The sequence below is a fragment of the Epinephelus moara genome, chromosome 21, assembly GCF_006386435.1.
Source record: "Epinephelus moara isolate mb chromosome 21, YSFRI_EMoa_1.0, whole genome shotgun sequence".
NCBI classification, from domain to species: Eukaryota; Metazoa; Chordata; class Actinopteri; order Perciformes; family Serranidae; genus Epinephelus; species Epinephelus moara.
This window is the reverse complement of record NC_065526.1, coordinates 10,298,146-10,315,181: the sequence shown is the minus strand read 5'-3', so window position 1 is coordinate 10,315,181 and position 17,036 is coordinate 10,298,146. Positions and strand designations below refer to the sequence as shown.

The following is a 17,036-nucleotide window of genomic DNA, read 5'->3' as shown; positions in this document are numbered from 1 at the left end:
AGTAAAACTTTAAATTCTGGCGCACCATCGATTTACAATAAAAGAAAAAGGTTAACTTAATGGCTTGGGGCCTTTCTTGTAAATTATATTCTTTAAATTAAAAAGTTTCACCGCATTTTTATTAGCTTCGTGCTTTTATTTTGACGGAAAGGCGCATCCATCGAATTCCAGATCCTGTCTCTCTCGCCCTGGTTCCGGTTCCTTACCAAAACGGCCACTAAACGGCCCCAGACTAGTACTTTTCAATATATTGAACAAATGCAACAGCTAATGAGTCTTTGTCATTACCAAGCTGTGAAAACCTTATAAAAACAACAACAACAATAATAATAATAATAATAATAATAATAATAATAATAATAATAATAATAATAATGATACAACTTCATATAACATCTGTTATACAAGAAATGCAACATTTAAAAATAGTTTAAAACATAAAAGTGGTGATTTGAGATCCCATTAACCAAACTGTCATATAGTATTTCTTCTTGTGTCACCTTTTAGACCTTCTGACATCATAAACAATAAGAGCCTATAACTCACAATCTTAAAGGGACAGTTCACCCCAAAATCAAAAATTTTAGTTCTTACTTGTAGTGCTATTTATCAGTCTAGACTGTTTTGGTGTGAGTTGCCGAGTGTTGGCGATATCAGCCATAAAGATGTCTGCCTTGTCTTGAATATGATGGAGCTAGATGGCACTTGGCACCACCACCACCACCACCACCACCACCACCACCACCACCACCACCAACAACAACAACAACAACAACAACAACAACAACAACAAATGCTTTCATCAACAATTGCCTTAGACACATCCTGAACATCAGGTGGCCTGATATGCCAGCCTGTGGGAAAAACACATCAGAATCCCATTAGCCAGGATGTGAAGAAGAGAAAGTGGGGGTGGATTGGACACACCTTACGCAAACCAGCCGATAACATCACAAAGGCAAGCACTTGACTGGAATCCACAGGGCAAGAGGAAAGTGGGGAGACCCAAACAGACCTGGAGAAGATCAGTTGAGAGTGAGACAAAGACAACTGGACAGACATGGGCCCAGCTGAAGGAAACTGCCCTAAACAGAGTCCATTGGCAGGGTGTGATTGCGGCCCTATGCTCCACCTAGGAGCTTACAGGAATAAGTCAAGTAGGTCAAGATGGCACTCGGCTTATGGTGCTCAAAGTGCCAAAAATAGAAATACATTTGAAAAAACTCAACAGCAATGTCTCTTTCCAGAGATCTGGCGTGGATTGGAATCAAACCCACAGCTGCTACGGCAATGACAAAGCCTTTGTACGTGGAGTGTCTGCTCTACCAGGTAAGCTAATTGGTGGCCCAATGTTTACATCTTGCGCTGACATGAGCCTCTCGTCCATGAGTAGATGCACTCTTCCTTCTGCACAGTGATACGGTTGGTAAGTGTAGTTCGGTACGTGTGAGGGTCCAAGGACAGAGGGATATTGTGTGCTGTAAAAACCCCTGAGGCAAATTGGGATTTGTGATATTGGGCTTTATAAATAAAATTTAACTGAACTGAAAAGAAAATAGTTCCTACATGAAACTGCTCACAACAAGGTCTGTGGATTATCTTGAGTAACTGGGTCATGATTTCTGGAAAGTGACACTGCTGTTGAGTTTCATGTCATAAAGAACCCATCACTTTCATCCCAACTTGCATTTTGAGCCATTTTCCTTAACATGTAATAAGCCTCTGTCTCCACTGGGTGGCAGTATGTGCATTTGCACTGTACAACCTGAGGGAGCACTGAATCTGTGTGAGCTTTTTTTTCTGTAGTTTGACCCATCTCATATTCAGTCATCTGACAGAGACAATGATGTGAAGCCCTTGATCTCAAATATAAGTACTGATGTAAAATTATATAACAGCTCGATACTAGAGAGAGCGAGGGGGGGAATCAGAGAGGGGGCAGGAGGCTTTAGTTCAATTACAAGGCAGATCAAAGAAGGTGAGAGAATATGTCTGATAAGGCAAAAGAGCAAAGCGCACATTTGCAGCCATGTAGGGAGATTTAGATGGAGTACAGCCTCTATTTTTAGCCCAACTCCCAGACTTGACACTGATGTTAGAAATTACAGCAGAGGGATCTGTCTCTTTGAATTTTTGGCATTTTGATGTAAAAACCCGCACGCATTCTTTGTGTAATCCCAATTCAAATAGATGGGATAAAGCAGCTAAGACAATAGGATAACTTCCCCAACTACCATGTTTATTTTTGCTGACATTCCCTTACTGTAACCTAGCGTTAAAAGATTTGATAGGTTTATTGTGGCACCTGCTGCCGAGGAGAGAATAAGACATAAAGCCAGTTTTTCCGACTTCTCCAGGGATTTATTTTAACTAATTCAGCAACCCTGTGAGTTGCTCTCACGCTGAAATGGAAATGTATTCAAAATTTTATGGAGCGCATCATTAAATGTCTAAGAATAATATATTTTAATGGGTTTCATGAGATATTGAGAGCTCAACCCCGGTCGCATGTTAGCGTAAGACATGATGGAGCTGGAAGGCAAAGGCACTTGAGGGCGCATTGAGCTGAGGAGATTTTATTGACAAGTGTTTTGCCCTGTTGAGCTGATATTTCGAATACGGAGACCATGTAAGGTTTGTGAAGCAGTGGCTCATAAAAGTGCTGTGAACCAAAGGGCAAGCTGAAAGCCAAAAGGCTGAGAATAACTTGGGCGCATTTGGGCAGTTGTGCGCGCGAGCTTGAGTGAGGGAGAAGGTGAAAAGCTTCAAGCATAATCGATAGCTGAGAATGTGCCTCCCCGTATGTGTGTACAGAAGCAGCTACTGAGGGGAGAGGACTGCAGAGAGATGACTAATAATTTCAGTGAAATTGAATAATACAATTGTCTCACTGTAGGGAGAGAAACGCACCCTATCACTGAGCGAAATGCACCCTATCATTGAGTAGAAATATATTTAGTACAAGACTGATTTTAAAAACAATTTATTCGGACACAGTCTGTCTTCGAGTCCCAGTGTTGTGACATCAAACAGACGCTGGTGTGAAGAAGGTCGACCTGCAAGGACAGACTCTGCGTATTCTGGCAGTGCTTAGAGGCAGATAGGGTGGCACTTGAGATTTATTGTGACATACTTTAATATTCATACTCTTGGTTAAATATGTCTGCCCTGACCAGACTGCATGTTGAATTTTTCTCCCTTATTTTCCACTCCTATAATTTGCAACCTCATGACAGACATGGAAACATTGCAGCTCTGCACTGAAACCCCAAAGTCCTTCGCTTCTGTTCACATATTGGAAGCACTTTGTACATAGAGCTGTACGTGAAGCATGACATTTCAGTCTCCCATAGGATCACGGTCAAGTACACCTTGTTAAAACCATCCTGAGGGGGGTGATCATCCCATTGTCTACACACAGAAACAAGACAAAGCACTTAGTGTGCTCTGAACATGTGGCTGTTTTTCTCTCTGTGGTAACACCAGACAACAGCTGTCACCTCTGACATCATCACTGGAGCGCATTGGCCCTTTTTAGGTGGCAGTGTGCCCCGGTGTGCTCTGGGAAACAGTTTGGGCAGATGGTATGTACAATTTGAAGAAAGGCAAACACTTGATGTTTTCTAAGAAACCTTTATATAATGGATCTGAGTGGTGTTTGTGTGAGTTAAGTGGTTTGTGAATAAAAACCTTTTAAAGGTTGTGCAGATGATGTTAGTATTAAGCAATATCTTTTTTTCTGTCAAAAACAGGCCAACAGGAAGTGGGCCAGACTTTGAAGCATATTTGACATAGTGGCAAACCGTCTAACTACAACCACCCTATGGGTAAACACAGGACTTAACCCAAGAGGCCCCATGTCCTGTGTGAAACCAAGTGAACACTGAGTTATTTTAAAATACATTGTCACTATGTTTCTTCTCCTTAACCCAACCTGCACAAACCTAACCTACAAATCTTAACATTAAAGGGCAACTTTGGGGTTTCTCAACCTGGACCCTATTTACCCATATTTTTGTGTCTAAGTGTCTAATGGCAACAAAAGTTTTGAAACTGGTCCAGTATTGAGGAAAAACCTGCTGCAGATGACGGCGATGAAACAGCTTGTAATGGAGTCAGTTGGGGCAATTGTACATCATCAATTTACATCAACTAAAAGTGCTTGTTTTGGTCACTAACAGGTTCAAAATATTATACAAATTGTCAGACAGCATTATGGAAAGGATCACTACAGAGATGGACCTTTTTGTTAAAGAGTAAGATCCTTTATGTTTAACCAGAAACAGCCCCAAAATTCCAGTTGTCAAACCAACCAGACTGCATTTAAAAAAACTGCAATTTTATCATCATACAACACACTTCAAAGTCGACAGAAGCAAAATAAAACTCACAAAAGCCATCTTGTGTGTCTTTTCCACTGTTTTAAAAATCACCAACTCTGGTTTGGTTGAATGAACCCTTGATTCACCCAGTTAGATGTGCAAATACGCCGGCTCTATACATGCTAAAATTACTATTTCTTTAAAAGGAGTCTGGTGGGTTTGGCGATAGCACGTTTGGGGCTGTTTCTGGTTAAACAATCAGGTCTATCTCTGTAGGGATCCTTTCCATAATGTTGTTAGACATTCAGAATAACAATCTGAGCCTGTCAGTGGCAAAAGCAAGACGTTTTATTGGACGTATATTGACGGTGTGGTGACACTGTAGCCTGTTTTGCAGTCGTGGCTGCAGTGGTCTTGGTCAATACTAGACCAGTTTCAAAAAATGTTGTTCCCACTAGTCACTTAAGACACAAAATGTTGGAAAATAGGATCCAGGTTAAAAAATACCAATACATCGAACCAGCCACACACCATTGTATGTGCATTTCCGTGTTGTTCGGCCTACATTAGCATGATAAGAGCTACCTTAAATGACAATTACATCTTTGGGATAAAGTTATTTGACGTGTAATTTGATTTTTTTTTGTTTGGCCCATGTCCCACCTGCAAACATGGAGGGGGCGGGGTTTATGACCTATACTGCAGCCAGCCACCAGGGGGCGATCAAAATGGTTTGGCTTCACTTTTGAGGAGCTGTCATGCCTTTCATCTTTATATACAGTCTATGTTAAAAACACACACACAAATATAAACACACCCACCATTAAAAGAACAGGACACAGGCGTGTTGAAAATCTTACAATGTATATAATTGACACAAGATTTCAGGTACAACAGCAAATGAGACATTTGTATTTTTCAACCTCTTTCTGGCATCTATCTTCACCATAAGCACAAACTCTCCATAGATTTCTGATAACAACAAAACCAAAGTACATAAAAACAAGAGAATTAAAAGTACTTTTTTTCTCCTCATAAATTGGCACCTTTAAGAAATTCCTCCCGTGTTCAATTCAGTGTAGAACAAAGCCGTCTTTAAATGGCTGGATAACCAGCTTTGCATGTCGGCCACCTGACGAACGAGGGCAGGATTAAGGTGCACAAACCTTTCTCCCGCCTCCTCTCACACACAGGGGCTTTGTTTTTACACTGTTTTCACCACAGTTGAACAGGAGACGTCTTGCTGGGCCATATCTATCTGCATACACACATCCCCAATCAATAGTCGTTTCTGGAAGGTGTTGACTCGCGTATTGATCGACCATCTTGTGATGTCTTTGTGCAGACAATGCCATTTATTGGCCTCATAAAAGTGCAGGTTTTTATAAAAGGGAGGGGGGACTTTGAGCAACAAATTAATGAGATCAAAAGGTGGAGGAGGAGAGAAGGGGGGGAGTGGGGTGGGGTGGGGGGTGGGGGGGGGGGGGGGGTTGTGCAAATTTCAGCCGATGACATTGTGAGGCAGTCATTGAAACTGAAGTTGTGAGTCGCAAGTCGTCTTTGAATTGGAATGTCACCATCACAGTTGGAGTCGTTTCTCATTCTTTACAGGGCTTAATGTGGACGTTTCACATTCATATTCAGACTTTACTACAGGGTCACATAAAGAAAACCCGTGTGGTGCTCTTACTAATTGTTCTTTGTTTAAAATGTATATAAGTTTTGTCTCACTGGACCATCTAATATCATTATATCTCTCTTTTTTTAATTTTAAAATGGACCCCAACCCTAAACAAAGTGTCAAAGGCAGTCACAGGCAGTTAACCAGGGACTAACAGAAAGACAGAGACACACATACACACAGCAGACATAGCATTCATTATTTAAGCGCGTCGGGGAAAAAAAAAAAGAAAAAAGAAATGATCAAAGTAACATGTCAGCTAACACTTTTGACAACAGCCTCACCCATGTTCAGAGCAGTAAGTATGTAACAGATGTGCTTCTCAATTTTTGACAACTTAATCTGATCTGCAGTATTATCAACTTTTAGGTGCTTTTTTTGTTTTTTGTTTTTCATAAAATGAATCATGGTGGATTGTCCCAGTGTGTAACTGAAGCGATGATGTATTTTAAAATGTGTCCATTTTCCATCCTCCAAATGAAATGTATCTGTCACATACAATACTGACAAGCAAAGATACCACTAATACAGATTGGGAGTTATTACAGTAGTAGGTTGAAAATCCCATTTTTTGAAAAATGAGCTATATTAATCTCCCGTCGCTGTCAGCTGAATTGCACTAAGTCAGACAATGCTACCCCAGTACATTTTAATACATTTCATTTCCGCGCCATCCAAACAAGATTTATACAGGCTCCGTCGTCTGTCCCTCTTTTGCTCTATTAATCAAAGACACATTCACGCACATACATATACACACATGCAAGCGTCGTCCCATCATCCTGCACACAGCGTTCTTAAATGAGAGCTTTGACATTTCTTTGAATTAAAACGTGGTATTTGTTTCCTCCTCGGCAAGCTTCTCATCGGGGGGGAAGCCTAACACTGTGTTCCCGCAACATTCCCGGTAAGGTTGACACATAATGAAGCACTAAGTCATTGTCATATTGCCTTGCCACCATGTAGAAGCATGAGGAACACTTTAAAGGTCATTATAACTGATGAGCAGGGGAGACGGGTAGAGGGAGTAAGGGGTGGGGGGGAGAAAAGAGGCACTGATATAGAAAAGTTGCAGAGAAATGGAAGGCAGATATGGATACACTATGACAGATGACGAATGAAATGAGAGTTATAGCATACAATGATGTGGCTGTTATAAAATTTTGATACCTAATTGGCTATTTTTTTTTCTCTAGAAAACAACAAAGAAGAAATCAAAAGTATGTACACTGTTGTGTCTGCCATACAAATAGTACGATTCAAAGACGTGCATGGTGTGGCTGTTACTGTGATATGGATCATTGCTGCAATCAGACAAAAACGCATGACATTGCTAGTTGCAATTATGATGCTAATCACAGGAGCACTGGGCCTTTGCAGGGAACACATAAAATTATGCATATTATATTTTTACTCTGCTGTGCACATGAAAAAAAGAATACTGGGGAAAAAAAATAAGCGCTACATGACAGCAGTGTTTCTGCTTCTGTGTACATTTCTGTTCTGCTACACAAAATCACAAACTGTCAATCCTTTGCTGTGGCAGCAATCTTACACCGACACCCCCCCACCCATTCCACATACAGTGCTCTATAGTGGGAAGCTGCTGTCATCTGAGACCTGGCCTGGACCAGCATGTGTTTTGCTTACACCAGACTCTCGAGTTGATCCTACAGAGCCAGCAGGGTCTGTTGAGAGAGGGAGATCTGCCCCAGTAGGAGGGGGGGCGAGGGGAATGTAGGGATGAGCTGGATGGATGGAGTGGCGGACGGGTCACGTTACTCCCACATTAGACGATCATGTTGGCGTGAATGTGATCACGGCTGTTATTACAGCTTACATGACGAAACGGCGAAAAGTGCTGACGCCGAGTGCTCGCATCCTCGCTGTGAGAGACTGCGTGTAAGTGTAATGATATTGCGAGGCTTAATGCATTAAGAGGTCTGGTGGGTCGCGCTGTCCAGATTATCCTCCTTTAAAAGTCATCAATACTGTATTTCATTTGTGGTTTGTTTTCTATAAATATCAGGGAGTGTTTAAAGCACTCTGGGGTCTGCTGTGAGTTATTGATAAATAAATAATTCTACTTAACACAAGTGCTGTTTTAAAGGAGTGGAATAACAAATGTATCTGAGCGCCGCTGCAAAGCCCCATTCTCCCTCTCCCCGTGGTGTCAACACCAACATACTGTTAGCAATATAGTCTCACACATGTCTTAGGTACAGATATAATCTCAGAGAACCCAAACACCAGAAACAAATCATTAGAAGATGTGAAAAGACCAGCTCTAATGGTGTCATAATATAGCAAGAAATAAAAGAAAAGAGCAGAACCAAAACATTTATGAATATTCCATTTTGTTCTAATCCAAAACCAAAAAGGAAGTCCATCCAAGTGATTTTTTTTTGTTGTTGTTTCCTTATACTTATTTAGTTTTGGCAAAGTAACTAACCCCCAACTTCTCCTCCCTCCCCTTTCTGACTCTCCCCCATCCTCCGTGTCCCAAACTCAGTCCCAGTTGGTAGATTCCGCCGTCAATTATCGCCGGAGCAGCAAAATGAGCAGTGTAAGCAGGTACATGGTGATGCAGGGGAGGTTCTGGTGGGCGTTGGAGCCTTTCACCTCCTTGTTTTCTGGGGGGTAGGGGTACAGTATGGGCCGGTCGGTGACGGGGACAATGATGCGTGGGCCGCGGGAACACATGTCGTCGGCGCACACGCCACTTCCTGAACCGCTGACATCATCACCTGTAGACAGAGGGTCAGGATATGAATTTACAGGTACAATTTACATACATGTTTACATGCGGTGTTGCTTATGTTTTCATAGACACACACACAGCACCGAATCAGCTCTTTTAAGAGTTTTTAATGATATCTTTTTAGCTACTGACTCTGGTGGATGTGGTATTCTTGTGCTTTTTGATTTAACTGCTGCATTTGACACAGTGGACCATGAAATCCTGATCTCGCATTTGGAGCAGTGGGTGGGCATCAGGGGCATAGCACTGGAGTGGTTCAGATTGTACTTGGCAGATCGAACTTTCTGTGTCAGCCTTGGTGACTCTGTATCCTCCTCTGTTCCTCTCTCGTGTGGGGTCCCACAGGGCTCAGTTCTAGGCCCTCTTCTCTTCTCTCTCTATTTGCTCCCGCTTGGCTCCATACTTAGGAAGCATGGTATTTCTTTCCACTGTTATGCAGACGACAGTCAGATTTATGTGCTGCTTACTAAGAATGACACATACTCTGTCAAAATGTTACTTAAGTGTCTTGACGACATAAAGGCCTGGATGGCTCTGAACTTTTTAAATTTTAATGATAAAAAGACAGAAGTGATGGTATTTGGTGGCACCACTGGGACCCCCCCCTGTAGATCTGGGTTCCTTGGCCCAGTTTATCAAACCTACTATCACAAACCTAGGGGTTAAAGTAGACTGTTTTTAAATCTCTTCTTAAAGCCCATCTCTTTTCCTTGGCCTCTGACACTTTGTCAGACGTTGATTTTATTGATTTCATTTTATTTTATTGTTTTTGTTGTATGGCTGTTATGTTTTATGCCTTTAAATTTCTTCTATTTTTATTTCATTTGTATTTTATATGCAATTTTGATGCCTCAGGTGAGCCTTTTATTTATTATGTCTTTTATCTATTCTGTACAGCACTCTGGTCCACTGTGGTTGTTTTAAAGTACTTAACAAATAAAGTTGGATTGGACTGGATTAACATATTAAGACCACTGCCACATACTCATACAAACATACTGTCCACATACAGCATGACTATATCAACAGGAAATATGAGGTTCTGTCCAGGTGCAGGCCTCAGAAAAAGGATGAAATTTGACCACCAGGATCATCTTGCGTTACTTACATTATATGGTCAAAAAATATGACCTCAATTATTCAAAAAGGCACTGTGATTAAGTCCAAGCATTTTTATACCTTCATCTTAATTCCAAATGTACTGCTTTTGCCATTTCGATAGAGTTTGTTCGAGCTAAACTAAAAGTGTGCTGCCTCCTCAGATGAACAGAAATAGAGTTACCTCCTTTAATCTAGAACTTGTTAGAAAGCTTCTTATCATCAGTGAGTCATCTGGCATGAAGTTTCTTGTGAATTATTTTTCAGAAAGTCGTGGGCTGTGATGATAAAAGTAAAAGTACTCACTGGTGTCCTGAAAGTCCACATCCTGGCCATTGAGAGCGTTCCTCAGGCGGTGCGTCATGATCTTCAGCTGCATTATCTGCTGGCGTATCGTCATGTCTGGTTTGGTGATGTCGATTTCCACCTCGGGGTTGTTGATCTGGCTGGCTAGCCCGTCACCCATCACCTCAGGAAGGTACCTGAACACATGAACATTTGATTAACAAGTGAAGCACATAATCTCAGCACAGTTAATGGGAGACTATGTAACTTCATCAATGGTGGACACTGAGTCAAAAAGTGGTAATGCAAGGATAAAAGCACATTAAATTTCCTTCTGTTGCTTCAAAGACATCATTAGATGACCAGACTGACAATGGCAGCACATATGTACCTACACTGTAAAAAGCTTGTTGCCGACCAGTGTGAAAACAAGAAGAAGAAAACCAGACAGAAAACAACGATCACGTCTCTTAGTAAGATACAGTGTGTTTACTTTGTGTCTTCTGTTTCCCGTAATAAGCTAAAATGCCGTGTAACATTAACATCAATAAAGAGGAGTCATAAAGTCAGCAAACTGGTGGTAACGGGAATCGAGAACTGGTTCCAGTTGTGAACTGGCTCCAAATTGTCCACCAGGATCATATGCCTCTGAGCTTATTAATTCCTTTTATCCATGCCAGCATGTTTTGTTTTAGTTGCGCATTGCAAAACAGTGAGGTCAAACTCATGCCGCTACACTGCTGGAAAGTTGCAACAAGGAGTCATGGCACAGAGGAAGAAACTGTCTAAAGCGTGGCTTCGTTTAATGAAGAAAGATGAAAACAGTGCTGCTTGTATGGTCTGTACAATGATCATTTCAAATAATGGTGGAAACCCTAGAAGTATGTTGAAGGATCTCTCTATGCAATATGAGCTTAAATTCCAGGACTGCCATGTATCTGACACTATGCACTAGACCCTGTGTCCACATATGAGGACATCACATTTTGGGTTTACTGCACCTTATACGTCATTCTGCTCAACTTAGGCCTGTTGTTCTCATCCGTGGACACTTTTTTGTGCCATGCAGTGGTAGTCAGAGCACAATACACCAGTCCATGTAAAAACAAGATAGCAGCCATCTCTGCCAAGTCAGTCTGCAGCCAACCCTGACACAAACGTGTATAAGGTCCAAAACCTGATCACATTTTATGGTTGAAACTTGTTTATTTATAATTAATAACATTTGTAGTTTGATATGCCAACACATTTCACCAATTTTAGCAACAGATGTCTTACCACCTCTGTAGTAACTCACAGTACCCAGCATTTTTTAAGATATGCCAAAAATGATGGGTACTGGCGTCAGTCACATTACTTATCCTCAGTTCTATACATTAAAGCTTCTCTTTTTTGGGGGACATTAGAGCATGAACATGTTCTGCAAATAACACTCCTCTCCCCCTCCTCCTCTTAATACTGTTCTCTGTCTCTCAGCTCTTTTTTCGGCCCTTGTTGTGTCTATTTCTCTGGTGTCCACTGCAAATCCACTAAATATATACAGTCTATGGACAAGACACGTGAGAGATGCATCAAGAAGTGTAATGTAGCCAATCAGAGGCAGGGTAGGGAGGGTCTTGCCAAGAAAAGCCCACAGCAAAGCAGCAAAAAGAAGAAACTGAAGGATTAGTATGTGATGTCATGCTGGCATGCTTCTTCCCCTCGGTGTGGCACTGGCGTCAGTCACATCACTTATCCTCAGTTCTATTGTCCTAACTTTTATCCAGACCTCTGCAGAAAAAAGTCTGCTGCACTTCGGAGCTAGCTTGTAAATTTTATGGATGCTACCACACTACTACTGAAGAAATGTAGACAAGTTATCAATGTCGCTACTTGTAGTAATGCTACAGCCCAACACTGAAATAATGTCTCTATTGATTTATATGCCTTACCTGGCACGGCTCATGCTGTTCCAACACTTGTCCTCTGCCCCTGTTCCAGTGGCCACTCTGTCACTGCAGAGAACAGCTGGGAGGGAAACCCAGTATGGCTGCATGTCCCTCAGTCTTATGGTTACATCAGACACCTGAGGCAGAGTTGACGAGAGCAAAATTGTGAGGCTTTTACGCTTTGTTCAAAATCACAGCATGATGGTGCACTCAAAGAGGAAGAATAAGAAAAACTCCTGCTTCCTAAATAACCAACTGTGGTGCTCAGTCATCTGACTCATTCATCCATCCAAGCATTCATTCCCATCTAATCACCCCATGGTTGTCTGTGTAAAGGTGAAATGAACAGCAAAAAAGGTTTAATAGCCCATGATGAGCAATGGCTCTTGCGTCATAAACCTTCACAATGAAAGGGCCGGATTAGGCCGTCAGAGAGCAATAACAAGGACACAGATTCAGTCGGGTAAATACTAACCAGTCTGTCCATTTTGGTGGAGCTGGATCCCAACCTGTCCTCCACTGTAACCTTCCCTCTCTTCATGTTGACATCCACTCCTGTGCTGCTGGTTCCTCCCTCTCTGATGCTGCCACATGCCTGGAACAACTGGGGCAGGAGAGAGTGAAGAAAAGTCAATGAATGAGCAATAAATAGAGGATACAAGAGAGAGAGGGGTGAATTAAAGGAACAGTGTGTACGATTCAGAGGCATCTAGTGGTGAGGACAGCAAATTGCAACCAGCTGAAATTTCTCCCATGTGCCAAGCGTGAGCTACTGCTTTAGATTCCTTCAGTGTTCACGAGGTTTTTACCAAGAGCCGAATTCTCTCTTTTTCTTCAAAACAAACAGGCCTGGTGATTCAAACTGGTAACTCAAACTGGTAACAACACTAAATAAAGCAGTTTCACATTACAAATCAGTGTTTCTCTGATGCTGCCAGCCCAACGTCTGCTAATCTGTGCTCACCTCCTTTCTCTGATAACTTATGATCTATCTAGATGTTCAGGAGGTTTTTACTAGGAGACGAATTTTTCGCAGCAGTCTCCTCTCCTCCAAAACAAACAGATTCTGTGATTTAAACCAGTCATTGATGCTGCTCTATTCTGTTCCTGGGGGGTCTTTGCTTCTGCTCTCCCTGCCTTAGGCTTTCCGTGTAAGCACATGGAAGGGCAGAGAGGTGTGCTCTCTCTGTCTCAGACTTTCCTTGTTTGCACATGGAAGGGCAGACAGGTGTGCTCTCTCCGCCTTAGGCTTTCCATGTAAGCACATGGAAGGGCAGAAAGGTGTGCGTTCTCTGCCTCAGACTTTCCTTGTTTGCACGTGGAAGGGCAGACAGGTGTGCTCTCTCCGCCTTAGGCTTTCCAGGTAAGCGCGTGGGAGAGGCTTTTTGTGTAGGCCCGAGGAAAGGCAGAGAGGCCCCAGAACAGAGCCGTACCGCCTAATATAGAGTTTGCCAGTAAACCCGGAACTCCGTTAGCGCTTTTAGCACTTCCGGTTCTCTCGTCTAAAAGTCAATACGTTTTTTGAATGGGATTTTGGTAAAATGCCTCAAATAAGGTCTGTGGTTAACAAAAGCTTAAGCGAGTTTCAGGTTTTGTTCTACGACATAAAACATGTCAGTAAATACCCTACTTGTGAATTTTGAAGCTTTTACGTGTCGTAAAAAAGGCGGTTGCTAACAAGTTGCTCAATACGACTACAAACCCTGTCGGGGACATTAAACGTCATCACCCCCGAACAGGCGAGAGTGCTGGCAGTCCGCCATTACAGCTTCTTATTTAGCTTAAACAGTCCGATTTCCCCATTATACAATGTTTTTAAAATAAAGCGGCCGAAATCAGTTGAAAGCTTAGTGGCGGTGACGTCAAGAGTCATGCGACCGTGGAGTAGTCATGTAGTCCGTTAAAGCCTAACGTTAGCTTTTTACTTCTGGCGATCGCATTTAAGCTTCAAATGCGGTATGAAAGGTGTTCATATGTGAAGATTATCTCGCTGAACAAAACCTGTAAATATCATAAACTTGTGTTAGCCACAGAGCTTATTTTCTGACATAATCCAAAACGCAATGCAAAAATCACATTCACTTTCTCTTCCGGGAACCAGTGCGATGCTAAACTTCCGGGTTTTGACGTCAGCCCTGGCACACTATAATACAGCAAATGTAAATAAAGTTTTCTTTGACTAAAGTGTTCCTGACTGAACTATGGTGGTGGTCAATATAAAAATGCGAAAACACAATTGGCCCTATCTAGAGCTAGTGTTTGGTCTCTCCGTTCTGGGCCACTGTACTGTAGAAACATGGCCGGGCAACATGGTGGACGAGGACCTGCTGCTTATGTAGATATAAACAGCTCATTTTATGGTGATGAAAACACACAACAATTCTTATTTTCGGGTGATTATACCTACACTAAAGAAGGGTTAGGGTTAGGGTAAGGCATATTTATTTTATTATATTCCATTTCTGCCATTCTATGCCCCTACATCCTACACACTGGGTCTTTAAACAAAAGGTTGAAATGAGGAACATGACTCAGCTCTGTTCTGAAAGATGTTTACAGTTTACTCAACTTTCAAAACTCTGCAAAACCCAAAACAGATCTAAGTACTTTATGATCTAATTCAAGTTACCTGAACTAAAGGCTTCAAACTATCTCTATTAACTTTATTTTCCTACCATATGCAGTTCCTGCTCTTTATTGGTGTTGGTGTTAACAAGACAGAAATCTGACGCGGCTGAAGCAGCTCTCTGAATAGAACCCAATAAACCCACACATACAGTACATAGTACATACACATGCTGACTCCATCAGCAAAACACTTTGTTTGACCAACGTATCTATACATACACAAAGGACCTTTGAGCATGTTGGTACATACAAATCTCTACCTTTAAAAGCCAACAGCAACAAGTGGTACTGGTTATATGCATGACCTCAAGAGTCAATCGCAGCATCGCTCCAGCAGAGTGATTCACAGCACAGAAAGCACCACTTGTCCCCATGGGGCTTACGTTTTATAAATGGAGCCCAGGGAATACAGTAAGACTGTAGTCAATCTGTCATCCAATCTGGACTGCTTAGAGGAGCCTCAAGCCTTTGAACCTTCACACATAACTATAAAATAATCCTGTCTTAAGCTTCCACTCATGTCTGTCGGCAGAACCCGTCGATGTTGTGTGGTTTGCAGTGCATTAAATAATGGACATAAAACATGGAGTTGACTCTGTTACAGCAGAGTAGCAGCAGATAGACCTCATTACATTTCCATATGCACACTGCAGTTTCTATATCTGTTTGGCATGTTTTTATGGGGAAAGTACGCAACACAACATATGGCTTTTGATGTCAACAGATTATGTAAATAGGAGATAATCTGTCCTACACTGTGTCAACCATAATACCACACTGCAGACATGAATGGACTTCTATGGGATCAACGCAACACTTTTCCCTAGAGATGAAGATCAGAAGCTGAAGCTGTGTGTGATTACCATACTGAACCAGGTCACAGGCAGTCCGCCAGGCTACGGCTCACCTCAAGCCAGCCCGGCTCTTTAACAGCAAACCAGCACAGAGGAAGCTTTGTCTTTCCTCTCAGCATCTACGCTGTTTTCCACCTTCACCAAACAACTCAGTCAGATTTCCACTGCTGCCAGTGCCTTTAAAGGATCATATAAAACTGTTGCTCAAACACCATTAAACAGTGAAGTAAACGCTTGGCTTGCAGACTCTGTCATGACTCACATCCTTTTATTTTAAATCAGGTATATGGAGCATTGCAACAGCATCAATGTAGTGGTAGGATAGGTGTTAATTGGACATTAAAATGAATGTAGGGGCAATAGGGTGGTGCAGTGAGAGGAGACAGTCTGTGAATTGATGGATGCAGGGTGTGTGTATCAGTATGCACCACGATTTTTTACTTCCTCACTACGACTTCGACTGCCTAACCAAGTGTGGTATGAATATTTTAAAGCCCCTGGAAACTATTTCTCTTTAACATTAAATATTCATGACTAAATAAGCAACAATCAGCTAATCCGCTTCAGCGGGACTATGTGGGTATGCTTTGAACAGATTTGATTGACAGTCGCCTGGTTACATAAGCAAGCGAGTGCACAACTGTCATCTCATTTTGATTCCAACATTGCTAAATCCTGATTGGTGCATGGCAGTGCTTGACAACACTTTTTTTTTTCCCAACAGGGACCCACCCACTTGACACACTGATGCAACTTTGGCAGTGTGTGTGTTCATGCAGGAACACCTGGCGATCAGAAAGAGGCAAGGAAATAGGTTTTCAGTAGGGCTGCACTGATCGTTTTCAGTTCTAATACCGAAACCTGGGCTTTGGGTATCGGCCTATACCGAGTACTGTATGTCTCACTGTGTGGAAGTGACTGGGATCATTCTTTTACGTGTAAGGCAATCAGAGCTGAGGAGTCTCTAGCGCAGCTGTCAATCATGTCAATCACTGCTCATAAACGGTGTTAAAACTGTCAATCTAGGCAGTGCTGATCAAATTAATAAAGATTCTGTTGCTGCATTGCCTAGTTCTCACCTCAAATGTTCTCAAAAGCATATTTTACTGTACTGGTTAGCTGTAAAATGAGAAAGCTGTTCCGGCTTGTGGGCAGTGCTTGGTACTTTAAGCCCTGTTTCCACCAAACGCTTTCGATATGGTAACTTTGGAACTAAATTAACCCTTCAGACATGGTAGCTAGACCCTAGCGTTTCCACTGCAAACAGCACCTTTAAATGTGGGCGGGGTTACTGTCACTCACTGCTCCGTCCAGCACTCACTGTATTTCCTCCTTTATCAGTCTGCACCTAGTTTATCGTTCATAGAGCGAGGCTGCACGCCGACATTTTCAGGACAAACAGAACAGGCTGCAGTGAGAGTCTCTCTCCGTGGGATATTTAAAAATAGCGGGTTTGTGCATTCAGTCCTTCTCAGGCAA

General features: G+C 42.1%; 1 protein-coding gene across 1 annotated transcript in view; it reads right to left on the bottom strand.

Moving 5' to 3' along the window:
* Positions 1–5,167: 5,167 nt before the first annotated feature.
* gpc1b (glypican 1b) overlaps positions 5,168–17,036 on the bottom strand; it is a 100,128-nt gene continuing 88,259 nt past the window's right edge. Inside the window, exons 8-11 of the mRNA XM_050033326.1 lie at positions 12,551–12,679; positions 12,079–12,212; positions 10,169–10,344; positions 5,168–8,750 (exon numbers count right to left, since the gene is read on the bottom strand). Of these exons, the coding sequence (XP_049889283.1) occupies positions 8,542–8,750; positions 10,169–10,344; positions 12,079–12,212; positions 12,551–12,679 (648 nt within the window). The 3' untranslated portion in view covers positions 5,168–8,541. The remainder of the gene's footprint in view (positions 8,751–10,168; positions 10,345–12,078; positions 12,213–12,550; positions 12,680–17,036) is intronic.